The sequence below is a fragment of the Ursus americanus genome, chromosome 3 (genome assembly GCF_024610735.1).
Source record: "Ursus americanus isolate L20-20 chromosome 3, mUrsAme1.1.p, whole genome shotgun sequence".
Classification (NCBI taxonomy): domain Eukaryota; kingdom Metazoa; phylum Chordata; class Mammalia; order Carnivora; family Ursidae; genus Ursus; species Ursus americanus.
The window spans coordinates 63,540,192-63,558,734 of NC_142129.1; the positions used below are offsets into that span (position 1 = coordinate 63,540,192).

Sequence of the window (18,543 nt, forward strand, 5' to 3'; positions counted from 1 at the left end):
GTTGGACCAAGGGCAAAAGGCCATCTTCTTGCTGCAAAGAGGAAGGCTGGTGTCAGCCAGGCCTTCTAGAAGACGCTGGAGGCGTTGCGCCTGAATCTTCCCTTCCATTCCTATTCAATTACCCGCCTCTCCTCACCTCCAGATTGGTTCTCTTCTCGCGGGTTTGCCTTTCTCCAAGCTAGCTTCTAACACAGGTTGACGGAGCACTGCCTGCCAGACCTCTGCTCCTTTAATACCGCGGGGATTTGCAGAATCCGGTATCCCGAAAGGATTACCTCTTACACTGAGGCGAGAGAAACGGACAGAACTTCTCAGACAACCCTCGCCTTTGACACAGAGAACCCCTAGCGCCAACTCTGGGTACTCCCCGGCTTATTTCTGGACCAAATCAACCGTGTGACCACCGTCAAGGAGGAACTACGCACACTTTAAATGACCGCAGTGTTGGCTCTAAAGGGTTGAGAAAGGCCAGGGGAGAGTGTGCAACAGCAGCCGGAGAAGGGGGTGGAGGAAGGAAAGGGGAGGCGGGACAGTGGTTGTGTATGAGTGTTTGGGGGTTGTTCGGGCGTTTAGGGGCTCTTTGTCTGTTTGTTTTGTTAAGTAAATAAGGAGAAACTTCCCCCTACCCCATCTTTGTTCTAATGATGACAGATTCCACGCTGCATCAGGCCCCACACCGGGGAGCCTAACCACACGGAAAATAATGAGGCTGCATCCCAATTCGTCTGCATTAAAGGCGAGCCAAGCACTTTCGATAGGAAATATATCGATTCTTTTGCCCGAGCCGTGGTTTGTCCTGCTCCCCGTGAATAATTACTGCTCCTTTAGAAATTCATAATAATTACGACTTCCCACCCTCCACCCGCGTCGCTCTTTAAGGGCGCCTGATCCTGGAGGTGTCTCGGTGGCTCCAGCCGCGTTCCCTGCAGGTGGGAGAGAGGGCATGAATCACTTCTCCCCACTTGGTTATACTCTGGCGAGAAAGTTGATCCCCTCTCCGTACCTCAGTTTTCTTGTGTGTCAAACGGGGCTTTTACGTTGTTAAAGACACTTACAGCTCTACATCATTTGATTCACGTTCGTTCGGGAGGAGGGACAGGTTTAACTGTGCGAAGGAATGCGGACAGGGGAGGAGAAAGTGGGGAAAACCGGGACTCACTTCCCCTCAGCCTAAACTCTGAGGTAATCACGTGACGCCACGGAGGTTGGGGGGAAGGGGTGCAAATGAGCCGATCTGGCCACAGGAAACACTGGGGACCTAGCGATCTGAGAACAGTGCTCCCGAAAGACTGGGAGAGGTAGGCGGGTCGTTAGAGTGGCGACTGGGTGGTAGGGAAGTGTCTGCGGAAGGCGCCAAATCTACTTAAGAGAGACCCAGCCCGCGCCGCCGCGACCGAGGAGGGCTGGTTTGCGGACACCCGGCGGGGCGGGGCGGAGCCTGTGGCTCTGTCCGTGGTTCTGAAGAACCACTATGCGGGCCAGTCTTGCTCACCCGCCGGCCACCGACACATTCAATCTCGGTCCCCGCGACCTCCCTCAGAAGAACTGCTGCGCTCCTGCCTGCTGGCCCAGAAGCACCGAAGCTCGGCGGCGTCGACAAAAAGTTCCCCAGAAGCAACGCTTTGGTGTGAAGTCTTGGGGTCTAGACACGAGAGGGCTGTACCTATGTTTTCTTAAACCAGCTGGGATTGCTCGAGGTCACCTGAGGCTAAAAGCAGACAATAGAGCACGCAGCTGTGGCGGCAGCGACTCCGGCTGGCAAACTTCCCGGGGCCCGAACACTCTGCGGCTTTGGTGAGACGACAGGGTTTCCGAGTCTAGGGTATGAAGCCTACGTCGAAGAAAGTGTCTCGCTTCTAACTTTAGAAGACGACTTGAAATGGCCTTTAAAATCAACGGATGGGGAGGGGTTCTGAGACCTCTGTGACAGGAGCACGCCCCCTCCCTCTGTTGGGACGAGGACGCCCAAACTCCCTTTGCGGCCTTCACCGCCACTGCCTCGGCTCTTCCCGTCAAAATCCGTTAAGGTTACGAGGGTGATGGGCCAGGCCTGGCCGAAGTCAGGTTCAACAGGGATGCGCAGAGCCCCCACGAGCCAGTTTCTAAGGAAACACTCGGTATTTCTAAGCAGCAATTTGTCTTATTGTGGGAGAAAGAAGCACTACATGAAAAGCCTCTCGGTTCTCCATTCTCATGCAGATGAGGTGATGCGCTCCGGCTGCGGCCTGTGTATCCCACTCCCCATCGTATTTCCGGCTTGAACAAGAAAATACCCTCATTAATTTAAAGGAAGTAGGAGCGTTAGAAGTCTCTTCCGTACTGGCGCGGGAGAGGCAAGCCGCTGCACTCTCGCTGCTCCTGGGACCCCACGGTGCTCACTCTCCCAGAGACCCCGCTCTGGGCGCCACCTTGCTTTCCACCACCCAGAGCATCCGACTAAACGACAAAGGGACTTTCTGTAACGGAGGGCACCTGAGGAAAGTATTTCTCTCCGTCCCACCCCCACCTCACGCCCGCCAGCCCGCACCTCCATAGTAAACAAAATATACCCAAAAAAAGCTGTTCGCAGAGGGGGTAATTAGGTTTTCAGCCCGCAGCAGAAACGCGGCGCACTCATTAGAAGTTGAAACAATAGCCAGCAACCCTCGAGGGCAGATGGCAAACCTGGAAAATGCGCAAACGCGCTCCTAAGAGCGCGGAGGGGCACGAAGAAGCCGCCAATATATATTATCTCAATAAAAAGGCGCTCTTGGAAAGCTTGCATAATAATTGAGATGGGCGCTCATTTCTGATCTGGGTTGGCATTTCCTCATCTCGAGCTGACAGAGCCAACTCAGGAAATTGCTGGTAATATTCATCTGGGGAGCACTTTCATTAAACGTAATTCATTCGACTTTCACAATAAATTGAGTGACATCCTTACAGCGGAACCTTTTTATCCTTGATTAAGTGCTTGCCAAGCTTTGGTTTCCCACTTTATTGTCACATTCCTTCAAGCGGAGTCGTCAACATGCCAATCGACAGCAGAAAAAATGTGCGCGCCTTGTTTACCAAGCTCCGGGAGGGGTTAGTGCTGACATACAGAAAAAGAGCTGGTCGGAAGCTTGAGTCGCGGATAAATCAAGACCGCAACTTCCTGCACACATGCGTCCGGACCTAAGGAATGGTGGGGAGAAGATTGCAGGGCTAGGCTAAAGAGCGTACCCGCCTTGTCTCCCCGCTGCTCCTGTATGCAGCTGACCCGACCGAAGCCTCGCCAGCCTGACTAGCCCGCCTCCCCTATTAATTAAAATGACGAAGACTGTTTAGGTCTTAGTATGAGATCTGAAGCTCCAGAAGGATTTGGTTGCTTTAAGGGAAGTTTCCAGGATCGAATCAAAACTAGGCACCTTACTTAATAAAAACAAACAACTCAGAAAGAATGCACACTTCCTAACTGGCTACTTAAAAGCATGCACTTTCAGAGCTTCCATTGGCTTTATTTCTGGGTGGAGGAGTGCAAGAAGAGTGTCATTCCTCATTCTCAGGATTCCCTTTTGACTCTTAAAATGAACGCTGAGACAGCCAAGCCCATTCAGTGCTTTTCAGACCCCAGAATCCAAGCGAAGCTGAGGAGCACCTCGGTATTTCAGGACTGGGAGAAACCAGGAAGTCATTCCTTTGCCAATTCCCGGTCCCTACTCCCCCACCCCCTATAAAATCAAAGAAGGCCAACACAGAAAACTGCTTATTTGAAAAAGCAATATCCAAATGCTTTCATCACTCAAATGTCCTTTTGAAAATATTGTCCACGGTGGTTATTACCTGGACAATGCTGTCAATTTCTGCAGTCCGCAGAAAATTTTCCCTCAGATAGAAAAGTAGGACATTGGGCACCGGTCTCAAAAAAATCAACCAATTTCCCTGCCACCAGATATATTTTTCACCCAGACAACACTTTCATTAAGGAGGAAATAGCCATCAACAATTCAAAGCCAAATAGAAATCAACTTCACACAAAGAGGAGCCACGAACTTAATGGCTTTCCGAGAAAATACAGCTGAGAAAGTTGGAGAGATTCTGGTTCTCCCCTTCTAATACTGAAGGCAGTTTCTCCCAGAAGCTATCACTGGAAGGCCCCAGACTACCATAATCCTCCTGAAGTGTGGCAGAAGGACAACCAACCCACATACCAGGGGAGCTGCTTTCGTGGTCAATGGAAAATTGAACACTTCAGGAAAATGGCTGGAGTAGTAGCAACTTTTCCTCCCACAGAGCCCTAGAATATGTCTTGGGACTTATAAGTTTTCATGTACCGCTGCTGGGGCACAGGCTCCTTCAAAAATCTAGGTTTAATCCTATATCAGGAAGGCTGGTCTGGGGTAGAAAATGCAATGGTGTTGGGGAACTTTTAGTACTGCCTCCAAGAACTGGCCTTAATAGAAAACACTGAATAGCCACTGTTAGGTAGTTAATGAACTTTTCTTTTCAGGAATAAGCTCAAACTGTAAAATTTTCAGTGGGCAGTAGCTTAATTTTCATACCTAGTCCAAAGGATAGACATTGGTGGTCTCTCTCCTGCTGCTTTTTCCTCACCTTCCTCAATTCTTAACAGCCACCTTCACGCTGAGTAAAATTCACCCAAACGGTCTGGCTTCTAATAGTGCAGAGGTAGTATTCCATGGATATATTAATCACTCTTTAATCTCTATTAAACAATTGGAGTGCTATTCACATTTTATGGACACTCTAAATTCGAGGGATTAACTGACTCAAAATCTTTTTTAAGGACAAGGTTTAGAAAGAATTTTTCAGTTCTTGCCCATATTGGCTTAAAAAGCAACTAGATTATTAGCAAATTTAATTCCTAGCAGAACTGGTGGGACCTAAATTGGAGGGTGAGGAGCCTCTTCTCATGAAAAGAGAACTGTGGATATGTGACTGATCACAATAACATCATTCAACCCCTTGCCAGATTCTCTGGACTCAATTTCTGAGTAACTTTTTTGTTGACATGCCCAGGGAGTACTCATCAGATTCAGTTCTCAACTCTGAAAATGGCCACAGGTGAGCCACCAACAGACACCTCTGCTTTCTGCTGGGAGGTGCTCTCCCTCTGTGCCCTGGCCTATCCTTCAGTTTGATCCACCAAAAAGAACCCAATGTAGGACTCAACTTTCTTCAGAAACAGAAATCACATTTTCCTAGTTTATCCAGTCTGTGCTTCAATTCAGTTAAAATGCTATCGTCCTGTTACCCCATTCTATCATACTGAAAACATCTTGGAATCAATCCAGAACTGGCAGAAGAATAAAGATTACAGGACCTTTTTTTTTTAATTTCAAACAAGTATTATTATGCCACAGGTTCCTCTCCTGATGAATTGAGACTTTTAAATCTATAATACACAAAATTCAGTAGACAGAAAATTCCCTTGCCTTTATTATTATTTTTTTTTTAATGGTTTCCTTCTTCCCTACATTTACGGCTGGAGTTAGCCCTGTGGTGATTTTTGAGTATGCTAGCTAATAAGCTTCAGAAGGTTACTTTGTAGACACATTTCTAATTAACTTCCCATTGCAGTACTAAATAAGCTTCCAGTTTGATATAGAACAGACTCATCTCTCGATGAACACAAAAACACTCAAAATCCTCAACCTAGAACAGGCATCCAAAGAAACCTGGGCCAAGAAACATTTTGAGAACATTCACTCAAATACAGGCAGAAGAGTGCAACTTAAGAATAGAGCATTGACCTGCTGGATTTTGTTTTTCACAAAAAAAAAAAAATCCCCAATTTGGGAATATTTAAGGTATTTCTCTATAAGCAGAAGCAGGAATGTTTTTGTATAAGAGATACCTATACAAATCTTGTTCCCCTGGACATAATGTGGCAATCACTCCTTGGAAAACATAACTGGGATTTCAGGGGCTTAAAGGGAAAGGTACACTGTGCTATCAGCTAGGAGGCAAGGCATAAATAGAGCACCCTGTCACTTCACTTGTGGTGTGAGCTCATAAAGACATAAAATTACTCATTAAATTCCTTCTTGGTTTATGGCAACTCAAGGAGAAAAAAATAAAATAAAATAATGGTTTTGCCACTCCTGCCTTCTTGGAGTGTAACTTGAAGCAGCTCCTGACAAACTGCATGCATCTATTGCAGTTTCTTCCTAAGATCTGGGATGCTCTAAGATACAGCTACAAACGAATGATAAATTCAGTCACAGTATGTGGTGTTTAATAAAATAGATGGAGAAAGAAGCTTTGACCATTTCTTGGTCTGTCTCACTGCCCTAGAGTTTTATTTAATCAAGGCTCTTCACTTCTTTACCTGCCTAGAACCAACCTGTCCTGACTGCCCAATTCACCCTTTTAAGTTTATTTCCATGGTAAAAACCAGCTCCCTGCTCTTCCAGGAAAATATCTTGGAATTCTGTGGGCAAATCACCATAGGATTACAATCCCTGGAAATACTACCTTGGGTCACAGCCACCAGTCTTTTGTTTTTGTGGTGCCCTGTGGTTTCTAATCCCCAAAACACAAAACAACTTTAGATCGGAGAGAAAAGAATGGACTTCTAAATCGCCTTCTCTATTTTATTGTTCACATTTCGTATTGTTTTGAGTGAAATTGGAAAAATTGTCTCCTTTCTCCGTATTGCCAAAAGGCATTCAGGTAATGAAGTCTGTAACTAAACGGTAATTGAATCAGCATAATTTGCACACTGAATGGTTTTCAAATGCTCCCAGTTTACAATTAAAGGAGAATTAATGCGCTTGTTGTTGAGAACGCAGCGCATTAGAATAAATCCAGCACTGTTGTTGTAATGAGTGGAAAACGGTTTAACTGCCAACAAACACATTTAAAATTTAACACAACGTATTGATTTCACTTCTGCTTTTGATAGATTATTTTCCAGACTATCGAAATAGTTGCTCCAAGCAATAAACTGCACCACAGCCATGAGCCTTTACTGTGTGTGAGTACAGTCCAAGGACGTAAGAACAGTCTTGAGGTTCAGGTCATGACTTAAAGGTACGCAGAGGAAAGGGGCAGGAGGGTTTCCATGGTCAAGGGAATCGTTAATATCCCTTCTCTGTAGCTTTCATTTTGCGGTCCCTCCCCCTTCTTTCAATAAACAATTTCTGTATTTCCTCTGGCCAAACTTTCTGCCCTCTGTCTTTGGGCTCTCAATGTCAGTGAGTAGACTGGACACAGGTGGGAGCAAGAATGATTGAAGATGGGAAATGGGAAGGACAATTTTTGCATTCTGTCTGCGTTCCAGCAGGGGAAGGCACAGACTTCCGCGACAGAGTCAGAAAGGCTGTTCTTTTGGATTGGCTGCCCTGGCTTTCACCTGTTTACCCCAAGGTGTCCTGTAGACGAGGACACTGACGCGCAGCGCCCTCTGGCGTCCGCGGCTCCGACAGTCAGGCGATAAAGATGCAAAGAGGAGCAACACTAAGGGCTCTTGAATTGAAGCTGAAACCCGTGAAAGGCACACACCCTCACATACATATTCACACCCGCGTATACATACACACTCATTAACATACACAGAGTTCACACAACTAGCAGCCCCGCAGTCACATGCACCGGGGCAACAGCTGGGAAACGCTGTCAACTGAAGGGTTGACAACACTTCTGCTCCCGGTCTTGTGGGTTCTGAAGCCCCTGAGATTGAGGGACTGCACCGCCCCACCCCATTCCGTTTTTCCAGCCCGGTCAGAGAGCTCGGCTGCCCCAGCGGTCCTCACCCCTACTCAGAACACACTGAGCCCTCCGTGCACTCCTGTGGCTCAGAAATAAGCGATGGGGGAGCCGGTGCACTGAACACAACTTCGCCAGCAGGGTGCGAGTGTCCCTGGCCCTCCCTGAAGCCAGACATGAGAAATTGCTCTCTCCGTCTTGGCTCCACGCAGTGCTCACAGCTACCAATTCACCTACACCCCCCAGTTCCAACAGTGTGCAAAATCCAGACACCCGAAACTCCACTCCAGAAAGACTCTGGCAGTGGCTTTGCTTAGTATTTTCCTGACAACAAGGTCTGCCATTCCTTAGTAAGGGGCTCGGCCCTGGAACTGGGGTTCGGTTACATGGTGGAAAGAAGAGATTGGGAGGAGAGGGAGGAAAGCCACTACATGTTTGCCAGGGCATCCCTGATCTAACTCTAATCGCTTGTGGTGCTCTTATCTGATACACTTGTCCTCTGTGAACCCTACAAGTCAAACAAAGTTACCTGCACTTCTTTATGCGTCCTATCTCCAAACTGGGGGACTAGGTGGGTGAATTCACTTTCAAAGTCACAGACCTAGGGAGATTCGTGCTCCGCACTCTCTACTTCCATTTTCTTTCGTTTAAACTCTGTGGATGAACTAATGAGAGTTCCATGTATATTCAAACCTTCCTTTTGCCCTCTCTGCCCATAAAGCATCCCATCCCACTATCTCCTCGGTTTCTGGGTGTCTAGGGCGCCCTAGACGCTGTTCAGAATCACGCACAGGAGAGGGGGGACTGAAGCAAGAAATGAGGGTGGGAAACCCGAAAAATCCCGCAGGGATCCAAAGACCAGCTTGCCAAAGTTGTTCCAACACGGTCGCTAGGAACGCTGCTCCGCTGAACTGGCGGTCTCACCCTCCTCCCGCGCGCCCCTGGTTGTCTGTCCTCGCGACGAGGGTGGGATTGCGGGGGCGCCGGATCGGCAGCGACTTACCAAGTAAACGGTGGGCTGCAGGAGGAGAAGCACGTACCAGCACGCAGCCTGCATCCTCCCGCGTCTCAAACTTCCTCGGCGGTGCTTTCGCTGAGTCTTTGTTCCTTCAAAAACATAGATCCACCTGACATCCACTTTACAGAGCAAGGAGCGCTCTCAGCAGCCTAGATACAAATGAAATTAGACATCCCATGACCACGCGGGCAAGGTTAGGCTTGGCGACCAAGCGAGGAAAGGGGGTCGTGGAGGGGAGGGGTGGACCAAAAACCGGGGGGGAGGGCAGGAAAAATTGAAAAGCTAGTAAATCCAGCGCCTGAAATCAGCGAGCGCGCGGTCCGCAGGCAAGCGGTCAGGAGGGTAGGATGATGAGGGGCTCCTTGCGCCCTGCACTCCTCGGGTGCGAGTTCCCGGGCGGTGGAGACAGGAGGTGGCGGGGCACACAGAGCCGCGTGGAGGCTGGTTCCGAGCCCAAGCGTCTCTGGCAGCGAGACCTGCCCTAGTGTTTGATGGCCGGGCGGCTCGGACTTAAAGGCGGCGGCTGGTTCTTCGCCAGCCCTAGCAGTGCTCACACACGTACACACCAGCAGAGAGAGATGGAGAAAGAGAGAGGGAAAGCGAGCTGGAGAGACTGAGCGAGGGGGGCGCGGGAAGAGGAAGGGGTAGGTAGAGCTGACCGGGATTAGGTGCTGGGTATCTTCACACGTTCCGTGGAGTGGGGGTGGAGAAAGGGAATGCAATTTGCATACTGTAAAGCTGGGCTCAGTTTACCCATCCGAGCCCCCTGCACAGAGATACACGCGCATACAAGCACATCTTTGACACTACTTTTTTTCGAGCCAAGGGGCAGAGTCAGTCACTAACTTCCAGAGTGGAAGCCTGCCCGGATCTGTGAGGTCACCCGCCAGGCGCACTCAGTCCCCCAACCAGTGGCCCTCCCGCCGCCCCTTCCCTGTGTCCCACCACCCCACCCCAAAATATCCTCGCCGGGACTGTGGAGGTGAAGTCTACGTACCGCACAGGACTAGGGGCGAAACCGGCGAGCAGGGACCGCTCTGGGCAGGCTCCATGGAGGAGCTACTCGGGCCTGGCGTCTCCGGCGCCCCGGACATGCCCTCCCTGGCGCTTCATCTCCATGCTCAGGCGCGGACCGGTCCCGCTGCCTCGTCCAGCCTTGGCGGAGTCTGCGTCTCAGTGCCCGGGTCGCGCTCAGGCTTGGTTCCGTGGGAGCCTAGGCTTGGCACAGTTGGATTCACGGTGTAGGAAACTTAAGAGGCAAAAGAGGAAGGGGGAAGCAAAGGAGAAAAGAGAGGAAGAGAGAAAGGGAGTAAGAGAGGGAGGGAGAGAGGCGAATGCGCCGGGCGAATGCGCCGGACGGACTGGGACCGCCGGCGCTGGCTCCGGGACGAGCAGTCCGGGGCTCCTTGCTTTCCGAGGCTGCCGAAGGATGGTGGAAATGACTTAAGGGGAGGAGACTGGGCAAGACCTCAGGACTCGAACTCGAGAGATAAAACACCGGCCTTTTGGAAGAAAAAAGCCACAAGGCAAGCGCAAACGGTCCGAGTTTCTGAGTGAGGGGTGGGGTGGCAAGACCTGGAGGCTCCTGGCGCACCGAGCAGCTACACGTCTACCGCGACACTGGGAAACCAGTGAGCCGCTCCGGAGAGGAGTCGCAGGCCCTATGCATGGTCCTGCCCGGCCACTGGGGGACGCTCTGGAGCACGCTGGGGTTCTGGGCGCCGACGAGGTGGTGCTTTCTCCGTAGGTCTGCCGCTCGCGGCGCCTACCTTCCCGACACGGGCAATTACATTGGCACGTGGGTGAACGATTCCTCAGAGACTAATTAATACCCGGAATAAACAGATCCCGCTCCCAGGTTCTCGGTGGGCCGGGCCCGCAGGGAGAAGGGGCTCCCGCGCCGTCTCTGGTGGCCGCAGCACCCAGTCCCCCAGGGGCGTGAGGAGGACTGCGACCGCCAGAGGAGTGGTGGGGAGCGCAGTGGGGCGGTGTGTAAGGCAGGAATGGGTGCAGGAGGGTGCAGGGCCCCCTGGCCCGCCTCGAGCGCGGACTCGGGGCGCCGCGGACCTGTGGCTGCGGGACCCGACGAGGGGGCGCTGCTGACCGCCAGCCATTCAGCGCGCGACAGCCGAGAGGACTGGGCGACCTTGCGCGTTCGACTCCTCGCCGCGGGCTGGGCGGTGCGAGAGGAGTGGGGTGGAGGGGGGACGCGGGTACGGGCTTTGAGCCTTTGCCACCTCCCTCGTTCCTGACACCTTCTACCAACCAGCGTCTCCCACTCTCGGCCTCTCTGCTCTGACTCTCGCTTTCTCCATCTCTCTCTTGCTGTCTCTGAGTATCTTTCTCATTCTATCTCCTTTCTTTCTTGTGCTCTGTGCCTGTCCTTCGGCTGCATCTTTCTACCTCTCTCTGTGGGTCTCTTTCAGGATTTCCGACTCTCTCCAGCTCTGTATTTCCCTGTCTCTACCTCATCCAGCCATTCCTCTCAAACCTTGTCCTTTTCTTCTCCCTTTCACACTCTCCAGCGCACAACCCTAAAGCCAGCTTCTCCCTTATCCGATGAGATCCTGGGACCAGGCCCTTCTAGTGCCGGCTGTGCCGCCAGCGCCTCCTCAGGGTGCCCAGACTCAGTCAACAAGTGTGAGCGGGGCTGAGAGCATTTTCTTCCACCCACTTTGCTGGTTACCTCTCCAAGTCCGCCCTTCACCAGAGCTGGAACTGGAATGATGCTCTCTACACAATGAAAACTCGATTAATAATCTGTAAGAGTTGGGCTGAAATTTATCTCAGGAGCCCTAGTTGATGACATCCAAATACCACCGTGATTTTTAATGAGTCTTAGAGAGTCCTTTCCTCTAGTGTGGATATTGGACACCTCAGGCTCCACCATTTCTGGCTGGTAGAGGGCCCAGACACAATAGGTCCTGGAGGACTACAGGTTCAGTTCCCCTAGAGAAGCTGCCAACCACCCCCCCACACCCCAGCCCCCAACACCGACAATCAGCAGAACCACCCTTTTCTGGAACAAAGGCAGAAAGAACCCCACTGAGACCTTCCCCTGGAATCAGACCTCCAATTTAGATCCCCACTGTAGGACTTACTGCCAGGCACTTTGAGGCCTACACTTTCCCTTCCAGCTAAAAATAGGTCTTTAAAGAGCAAACTCTTCTAATCTCAAAAGTTGTATTCTGCTGCTGTGACCTCTTGGAATTCATTGGGGCATATGCAGAGTAAGGCAGTGAAGCACATTTTCTAAGTGGGACTCTGCAAATGCACTTTGGAAAAAATGCACATTTATATATAGCATAGTTGCAATGTTATCTTGGCTATCTTCATTTACCTGGTTTTTCACATTCTTAAGTTTAAAGAAGAAAAATAAATGTTAAGGCACCCATATCTAAGGCTGAAGGGTCGAGGTAGAGCAAGGGAAGCTTTGTCTGTCTTCACCCTTTAGGATTCAAGAGGCCATCCTAAAATTGATCCCCACTCCTACATGAGTTCCCAGGCCCTCCCAGGCTGGAGTGTGGAGCTGGAGTGAATGTTGCCTGCCTCTCCCCAGATGCCCAGGTACAATGCTGTCAGGGCTGAACTTGGAATATGACCTTTGGGAAAAACGAGAAAGAATCAGGCCAGCTTTGGGATACACCACGTTCTTTTTTCTAAATCTTACTTCAAAAACATTCTGCCTCTAGTGCCATTTAGCCTTAAAAATTACTGCTTATGAAATAGAGAGACGATCAAGGACCTTAAAATCTCTGTCTGAATGGGACTGATTATTTAAGAAAAGCACCACAGGCACCTAGTAATGGGAACTGGTCTGACACTTTGTTCTGTGACAGAGGATGCCAAAGAGCTTTTTATGGTAATGACCTGAGACCTTCTGCCCAGACATTCAACTCTTACTGGATCCTATGAGACACTTGGCCTGAGATATGAAACAGCAGTGGATTGTCACTTTTTGTATCTTTGCTAGAGTCTTCATTTCCTGTAGTACTCAATTAGAAAAGGACACTAAACCAGGTAAAACTTAATCATTGTTTCTGCTAAACCTCTTCAATTTTAATGACATAATATTAAATGGGGTGAGAGGCAATGGGAGACAAGGATGGCTCGTTCACCCTCCATCTTTCCTATTATTTGCTTTAAAAAGAAGTAAAAACAATAAGGACATGATTTTCAGACATTCTTCTGTTTAAAGTGTTACCCCACTCTAAAATATACTCTTAGAATACATCTGCAATCAGCCTTACCAGGACAGGACAAAAGTGTATCCTTAAGGAGTATAGTATTTGCGCCAATTTTTTTCAGGCGTTACCCTGAAAAGTTTATGTTAAGAATTCTTTTGGAAATCACTCTCTAAATTTTGCGTGTGATGCAACTTAGTACACATATAAACTCAGCATCAATTATAACCATGGTAAAAAACAATCCTCTGCCCTCTGCTTTTCCCCAAGCTCAACTGATTCAATCTGAAATGAATAGTATAAAGCAATATATATTCTTCTCCAAGAAATATGTCTTTTAAAAGAATTAAAATGAGCTACCAAAGGAAACAGTGATATTAAACAATTTTCCTGATAATTAAGACCAGAAAAAAATTAAAATTAGAATTCATCTGAGATATACCGATAATTCTGTTAACTGTAATTAGTTGTTTTGGTTGATTTGGTTTGGTTCACTTGTATGACTCTCTTTTTCTGAGGGGGAAAGAAAGGGCAGAAGTTGAAAGTTTGAATTATCTTGGGGCTGGGGAAAAGAAAGAAAGAGATTAACTTCGAGTTCCATAAAACTCTGTCCTAAAATGAACCTGTCTTAAAATGCACAAATATCATCATCTTTTATCCAAAATCCAAATAAAAACAGAAAACGGTTGTTATGAAGCATCCAGCTGTGGTCTTGCCTAGGCTTCAGGCCAAATTATATCACTTTGTACATAGTAACTGCATTGTACCTATTTTTTTCCCTAACAGTGACACAAAACTTATAAGGCATGCATTATCCTTCTGCCTTGACCTCAGTATAACCTGGTATTTGCATGTTGATGACCTTGGAAAAATGCCTGAAGACTCCTCTGGCCTCAATACCTCCCCTTCTATAATGAAGAAGTAGGATTAGATGATGTGTAAAATGCCTTTATTCTATTTTTGTATGATTAAATAAATGTAAAGTCACCTCTGCCTTAAGAAACTTCACAAATGACAATTGTATACTGCATTATGATTTTCAAAAATATTGACAATTTAAAAGAATACATTTTGTTCAGTGCATTGCAAAGATTTTAGGCAAGTGTGTTTCTGGGTTTGAGGACTTTTTGTGCATTTCTTCTGTGCCCCACCCTCGTAACCTTTTTTCAAGGTCAAGGGTTGACTCTATTGTATTAATTACATCATTTTTTTCAAATAAATTGTTTGCACATGTTTTTAATGTCATTGATTTATGAGAATGTACACTCAGAATGGCATCCCTATTAGACTTATGAATATTTGTTTAAAAGACCCATAGCCATTTTCACTACTTTTGTAAAATATTTAAATGTCACTCAGGACAACTAAGAAACTCCCTGGCCCTTCCACACCCCAAGCTATTTTGCTAGTGGAAGGAAAGAAGGATCATTTGCAAAGTGATTTGGTATTTGAATGTAGTAGAACTTGGTTAATAACTATGAGGCATGTGTGCTAAATTACCTTTACAAGAATGCTTTAATAACAAGATCACTGGACTAGAGAGAAAAAATAGCCGTCAAGCTCTGGAATAAAAAAAAATTAAAGAGAATCAAAAAGCTTTATGTAGAAGGCATTTTCTTTTTTAGAGGTAATTTATATGCTCAGTCTTTGAATCCATATTTCATTTATTCTGCTAGGTGAGAACAGAGGATTCTCAAAGGTAGGGTAGTTTTAATTATACTCACAAACTTTAAAAAGAGAATGAGTACAATAAGAGAAATTGAAGAAAGTCGGCATTAAAAAGGCAGTTGAATGCAAAAGATGGGAAGATTGGGTCATTGCTCAAAAATCATAACTAAAATTTTAAAAATATTGTGACTAAGCAAATCTTTGCATTATAATCTAATTACAAAAATTCTTCAAGGTGGTCCCTCCAAGGCTTATTAATTGACAGTTAGTTCCCTGAAGCAGAATCATTAAAGACAAAGAACTTGATAACCAATGTTCTGTTAACAAAGTGAAACACAGTCTATGCTTTCAGCCAGAAAGAACACTAGGGCTCTGAACCACATAGAGGTGGAAGAAATTATGAGGACAAAGGCTGCAAGCCCTGTGGTTGCCTGAATGCTGAAAATGAGGCTGCGAATGCATATTTCATCTCCATAATCTAAAGTCCATGGCTACTTTGAAACACATGTCTTTCCAGCTTTTATCCTGATCTGGTGATATGAAAACAGAACTGAAAACTATAAGATTTACACAGGAAAGGAGCAAATGGCTGCTTCAACCCAAATATCATAATGATAAGAATGTCTTGGATTAAAAAAAAAAAGAATGTCTTGGATTAGACATCTTTTAAATAAAAACTTTCACAGGGATGCAACGACCCCCTCAATTTCACTTTTTAACATCAGATTAATGAAAAAAACTATACCAGAATATTGCCATAATTAACTTCAAGGGTGATGCCATAAGAATCACATAATCTTACATTTTTCTGTTTCTTCTAGCTCTAATAATAAAATGCTTTTGATAAAACTCAAAAGCAAAATGGTGTAACATCAAATTTTGTATTAAACTGGGGGTTAGTTCCTCAAAGGTCCACAGATTTCAATAGGATAATAATGGCTACCCATTTAGGGAGTGCTATTAGGCATATGCCAGGAACCGTGCCCTGGATTTTATTTGCCTTATCCTGCTTGTTTGCCTAGTGATTCTGGGAGCATCAATTTGCAACTTAGTTTTGCAAGGAAACCTCTCACGTTCGATAAGATCTCCTTCCTCACACTCGTTCTCCATCAGCTGACTTCAAATCTGAGTGCTGCTGGACCATTCATTGCCACTGCCCCTGCGTGTAACTCTCTACTTGAGCTTCAGTATCACCATTCCCTCTCCAGATCTTTCAACTAATCTTCCAACCACTCCTTCTCAGATTATCCACATGTTCATCTGCATACATTAAACACTGGTGCTTCTAACGATTCCATCAGTAACTCTTTTTCTCTTTTCATTCTGACCAGGCAATCCTGTCAGTTCCCATGATTGCATTTACTATTTATTCTCAATGACCAACTAGTTCATAAATTCAGCTCTGATATTTTTCTTGACCCAACTATCCAATTGTCCACTTAGATATCCTAGAGATACTTAGAATTAATACGTCTAAAACTGAACACATTATTACCATTACATTACACATTACATAGTCTGTTAGTTGGTGTAACAGATTCTAGAGTTCTCTACTTGTAACAGGATTAAGTTCATGCCCTTTGCCAAGTGACCTCACAGTGGAATGGGGGAGTTTTCTTCCTCATATATGCAAAATTTCTTTCTTTCTCCCTTCCTTATTTCTTCCTTCCTTCCTTTCCTTCCTTCATCTCCTTACTTCCTACAAAATCCTTCTTTAGGATTCCTTTCAATGCTAATCAGAGTCTTCAAAAGGTATATCATGTTTCCAAATTGTTCCTCTGGCCTCCAGGAGAATAACACACACCAGGTAGAAACTGCATCCTTCACTATGGGTCCTGAAATGAAAAATCACTTGGAGCAGACCGGAACCTGACCTGTGACCTGGAGCACAGTCATCAAAGCTAACTTGCAGTCCCACAGATTCAAAAGTGAGCAATAAATGTTTATTGTTTAACTATCAAAATGTTGGCATTATTTGTTTTGGAGCCAAAGTTGACTAATTAGTGACACCACTGCCATATTGGAAAACAAAAGTATCAGGTTCCCTTATGCTTTCTTTTTTTTACTACACATCAAAAATAAAATTACTAACACCTCTCAACTTTTCACATGATTATCTCTCCTCTGCTCTGTCCCTACTACTGACTGAGGCTCATATCATCAGTCACCTGGTCTATGGCAATGGTCTTCTAACTAATCTCCCCCCTTTCAGCTTCTTCTTCCATACATATGTCCTCCTCAGTGCCACCTGGATGACACAACTCAATCATCATACACTTGTTAAAGTCTCTTCACAGCCTCCCACTGCTTACTGAATCAAGTCAAATTTCTTAGCCCAGCACAGAAGACTGCTCTGAGTTGACCTCTGTCCACTCCTTCATCCTCATCTCCTGTCTCCTGGCCCCCACTTGACTGCATACTTCACATTCATCAGTTAAAAGATCTTTAGAGCTTCCAACACACAACTGTATGTCTCAACTTGGGGCCTCTGCACCTTCTTCCTTTTGTTTTGAATCCTCTCACCCCAACCTCTAGATGAACCCCTAATCTTCCTACAAATCTCTGCTCAGAGATCACCTCCCATCCTCTCCACTTGCCCCAGAGATCTGCACACTAAAACATATTATTAAATCAATTACATCATGCTGTTTATACATTTGTCTTCTCTCCTGGACTTTGTCATTCACTTTTGTACCCCTTGCCTTACCTTGGACTAGATTAAATTGAATGTTAAGCCACACTTGGAAAGCACAGTGCCCAGAGAACAGCCTAGTGCACCTCTTAAAAGAAAGTATATCAGAGACTATGGAATAAAAAGTCTTCCTCCATGAAGTATGTAAATAGTACATAATGGAGAAGGTTTTGAGGCAAATCTCAGCCCAGTGAAATTAGTAAAAGTAGCAGGACCAGTGTGGGAGGATTAGGCCAGAAGGCATAAGCTCCTTCACCCCAACACACTCAGAGTCTTCTCAGAATCAGGGGCTGAATGAATAATCTGGTGTGAATGTGTTACTCAGTGACTGATTAACCCCCTCACTTCCAGGACCAAGAATACCTTGGTACCAAAAAGTCCCCAGATATCCCTAAATTCTAGTTTCATCTTGAATGGGTATACCCCAGATCCTATCTCACATTTCAGTTATTTCACCTCTTAATCAGTTTCTTACCCAAAGACAGCAGGGGATGGAGAGAGGAGGGTTCAAGAGAGAAACATGAACATCATCATCATCATAGAACTACCAATTCTGGTAAATGGGGTTAACCCATAGAAAAACAGGATACTAGGCCTTAGGACTCTGGGCTTCTGAATGAATATTTTTGGAAGCAAGTAGAACTATGAGACCTTTGGTCAAGGATAAACACTAGCACTTCTTCCTGTCACAGTTAAACTCCTCACATGATAAACACCAATGGCTCTTGCTTCATGATCTCTAAGGTCTCACTAAACACCCCTGAGTCGTGTCTCCCTCCCTCCGTTGACAGGACTCTAAGGTAACCTGTAGCCTATATTTTACTGGATTTGATGGCGTTTCCCAATTTTCATATCAATTCTCCACAAAATCATCCTTTCTGGGTTTCTTTTCTATGTCTTTGGCAGTTTCTTATCTCTGGTGATGGCTATTCTTACCAACTTTCTCCAGGGTTGTCAGTGTTCAGTCTTTCAAGCCCTTCCCTTTGGCCTAAACTGCACTCTAGTATCTTCAGCCACCAGGGAGCATCTTCATTCAAATGTCCTACTGTTGTCTGACAAACAATGTTCAAGAATGAACTCACCATGGGGCACCTAGGTGGCACAGCTCGTTAAGTGTCCACTCTTGAATTCAGCTTAAGTCGTGATCTCAGGGTCGTGAGAGGGAGTACCACACTGGGCTCCATGTGGATTCTGCTTGGGACTCCCTCTCCCTCTCCCTCTGCCTCTTGCCCCTGCTCTTTCTCTATATATATAATAAAATCTTTTTTAAAAAAATAAGAATGAACTCA

General features: G+C 46.4%; 1 protein-coding gene across 2 annotated transcripts in view; it reads right to left on the minus strand.

Annotated features, from left to right (window-relative positions):
• NXPH1 (neurexophilin 1) overlaps positions 1-10,014 on the minus strand; it is a 285,250-nt gene extending 275,236 nt beyond the window's left edge. The window contains exons 1-2 of one of the 2 annotated variants that reach the window (XM_045793163.2): positions 9,708-10,014; positions 8,696-8,859 (exon numbers count right to left, since the gene is read on the minus strand). In XM_045793163.2, coding sequence (XP_045649119.2) covers positions 8,696-8,749 — 54 coding nt within the window. In that variant the 5' untranslated portion in view covers positions 8,750-8,859; positions 9,708-10,014. Of the gene's footprint in view, positions 1-8,695; positions 9,154-9,707 lie in introns of those variants that run through there. The other variant, XM_087861038.1, reaches the window with a different exon arrangement.
• Between the last annotated feature and the right edge of the window lie 8,529 nt (positions 10,015-18,543).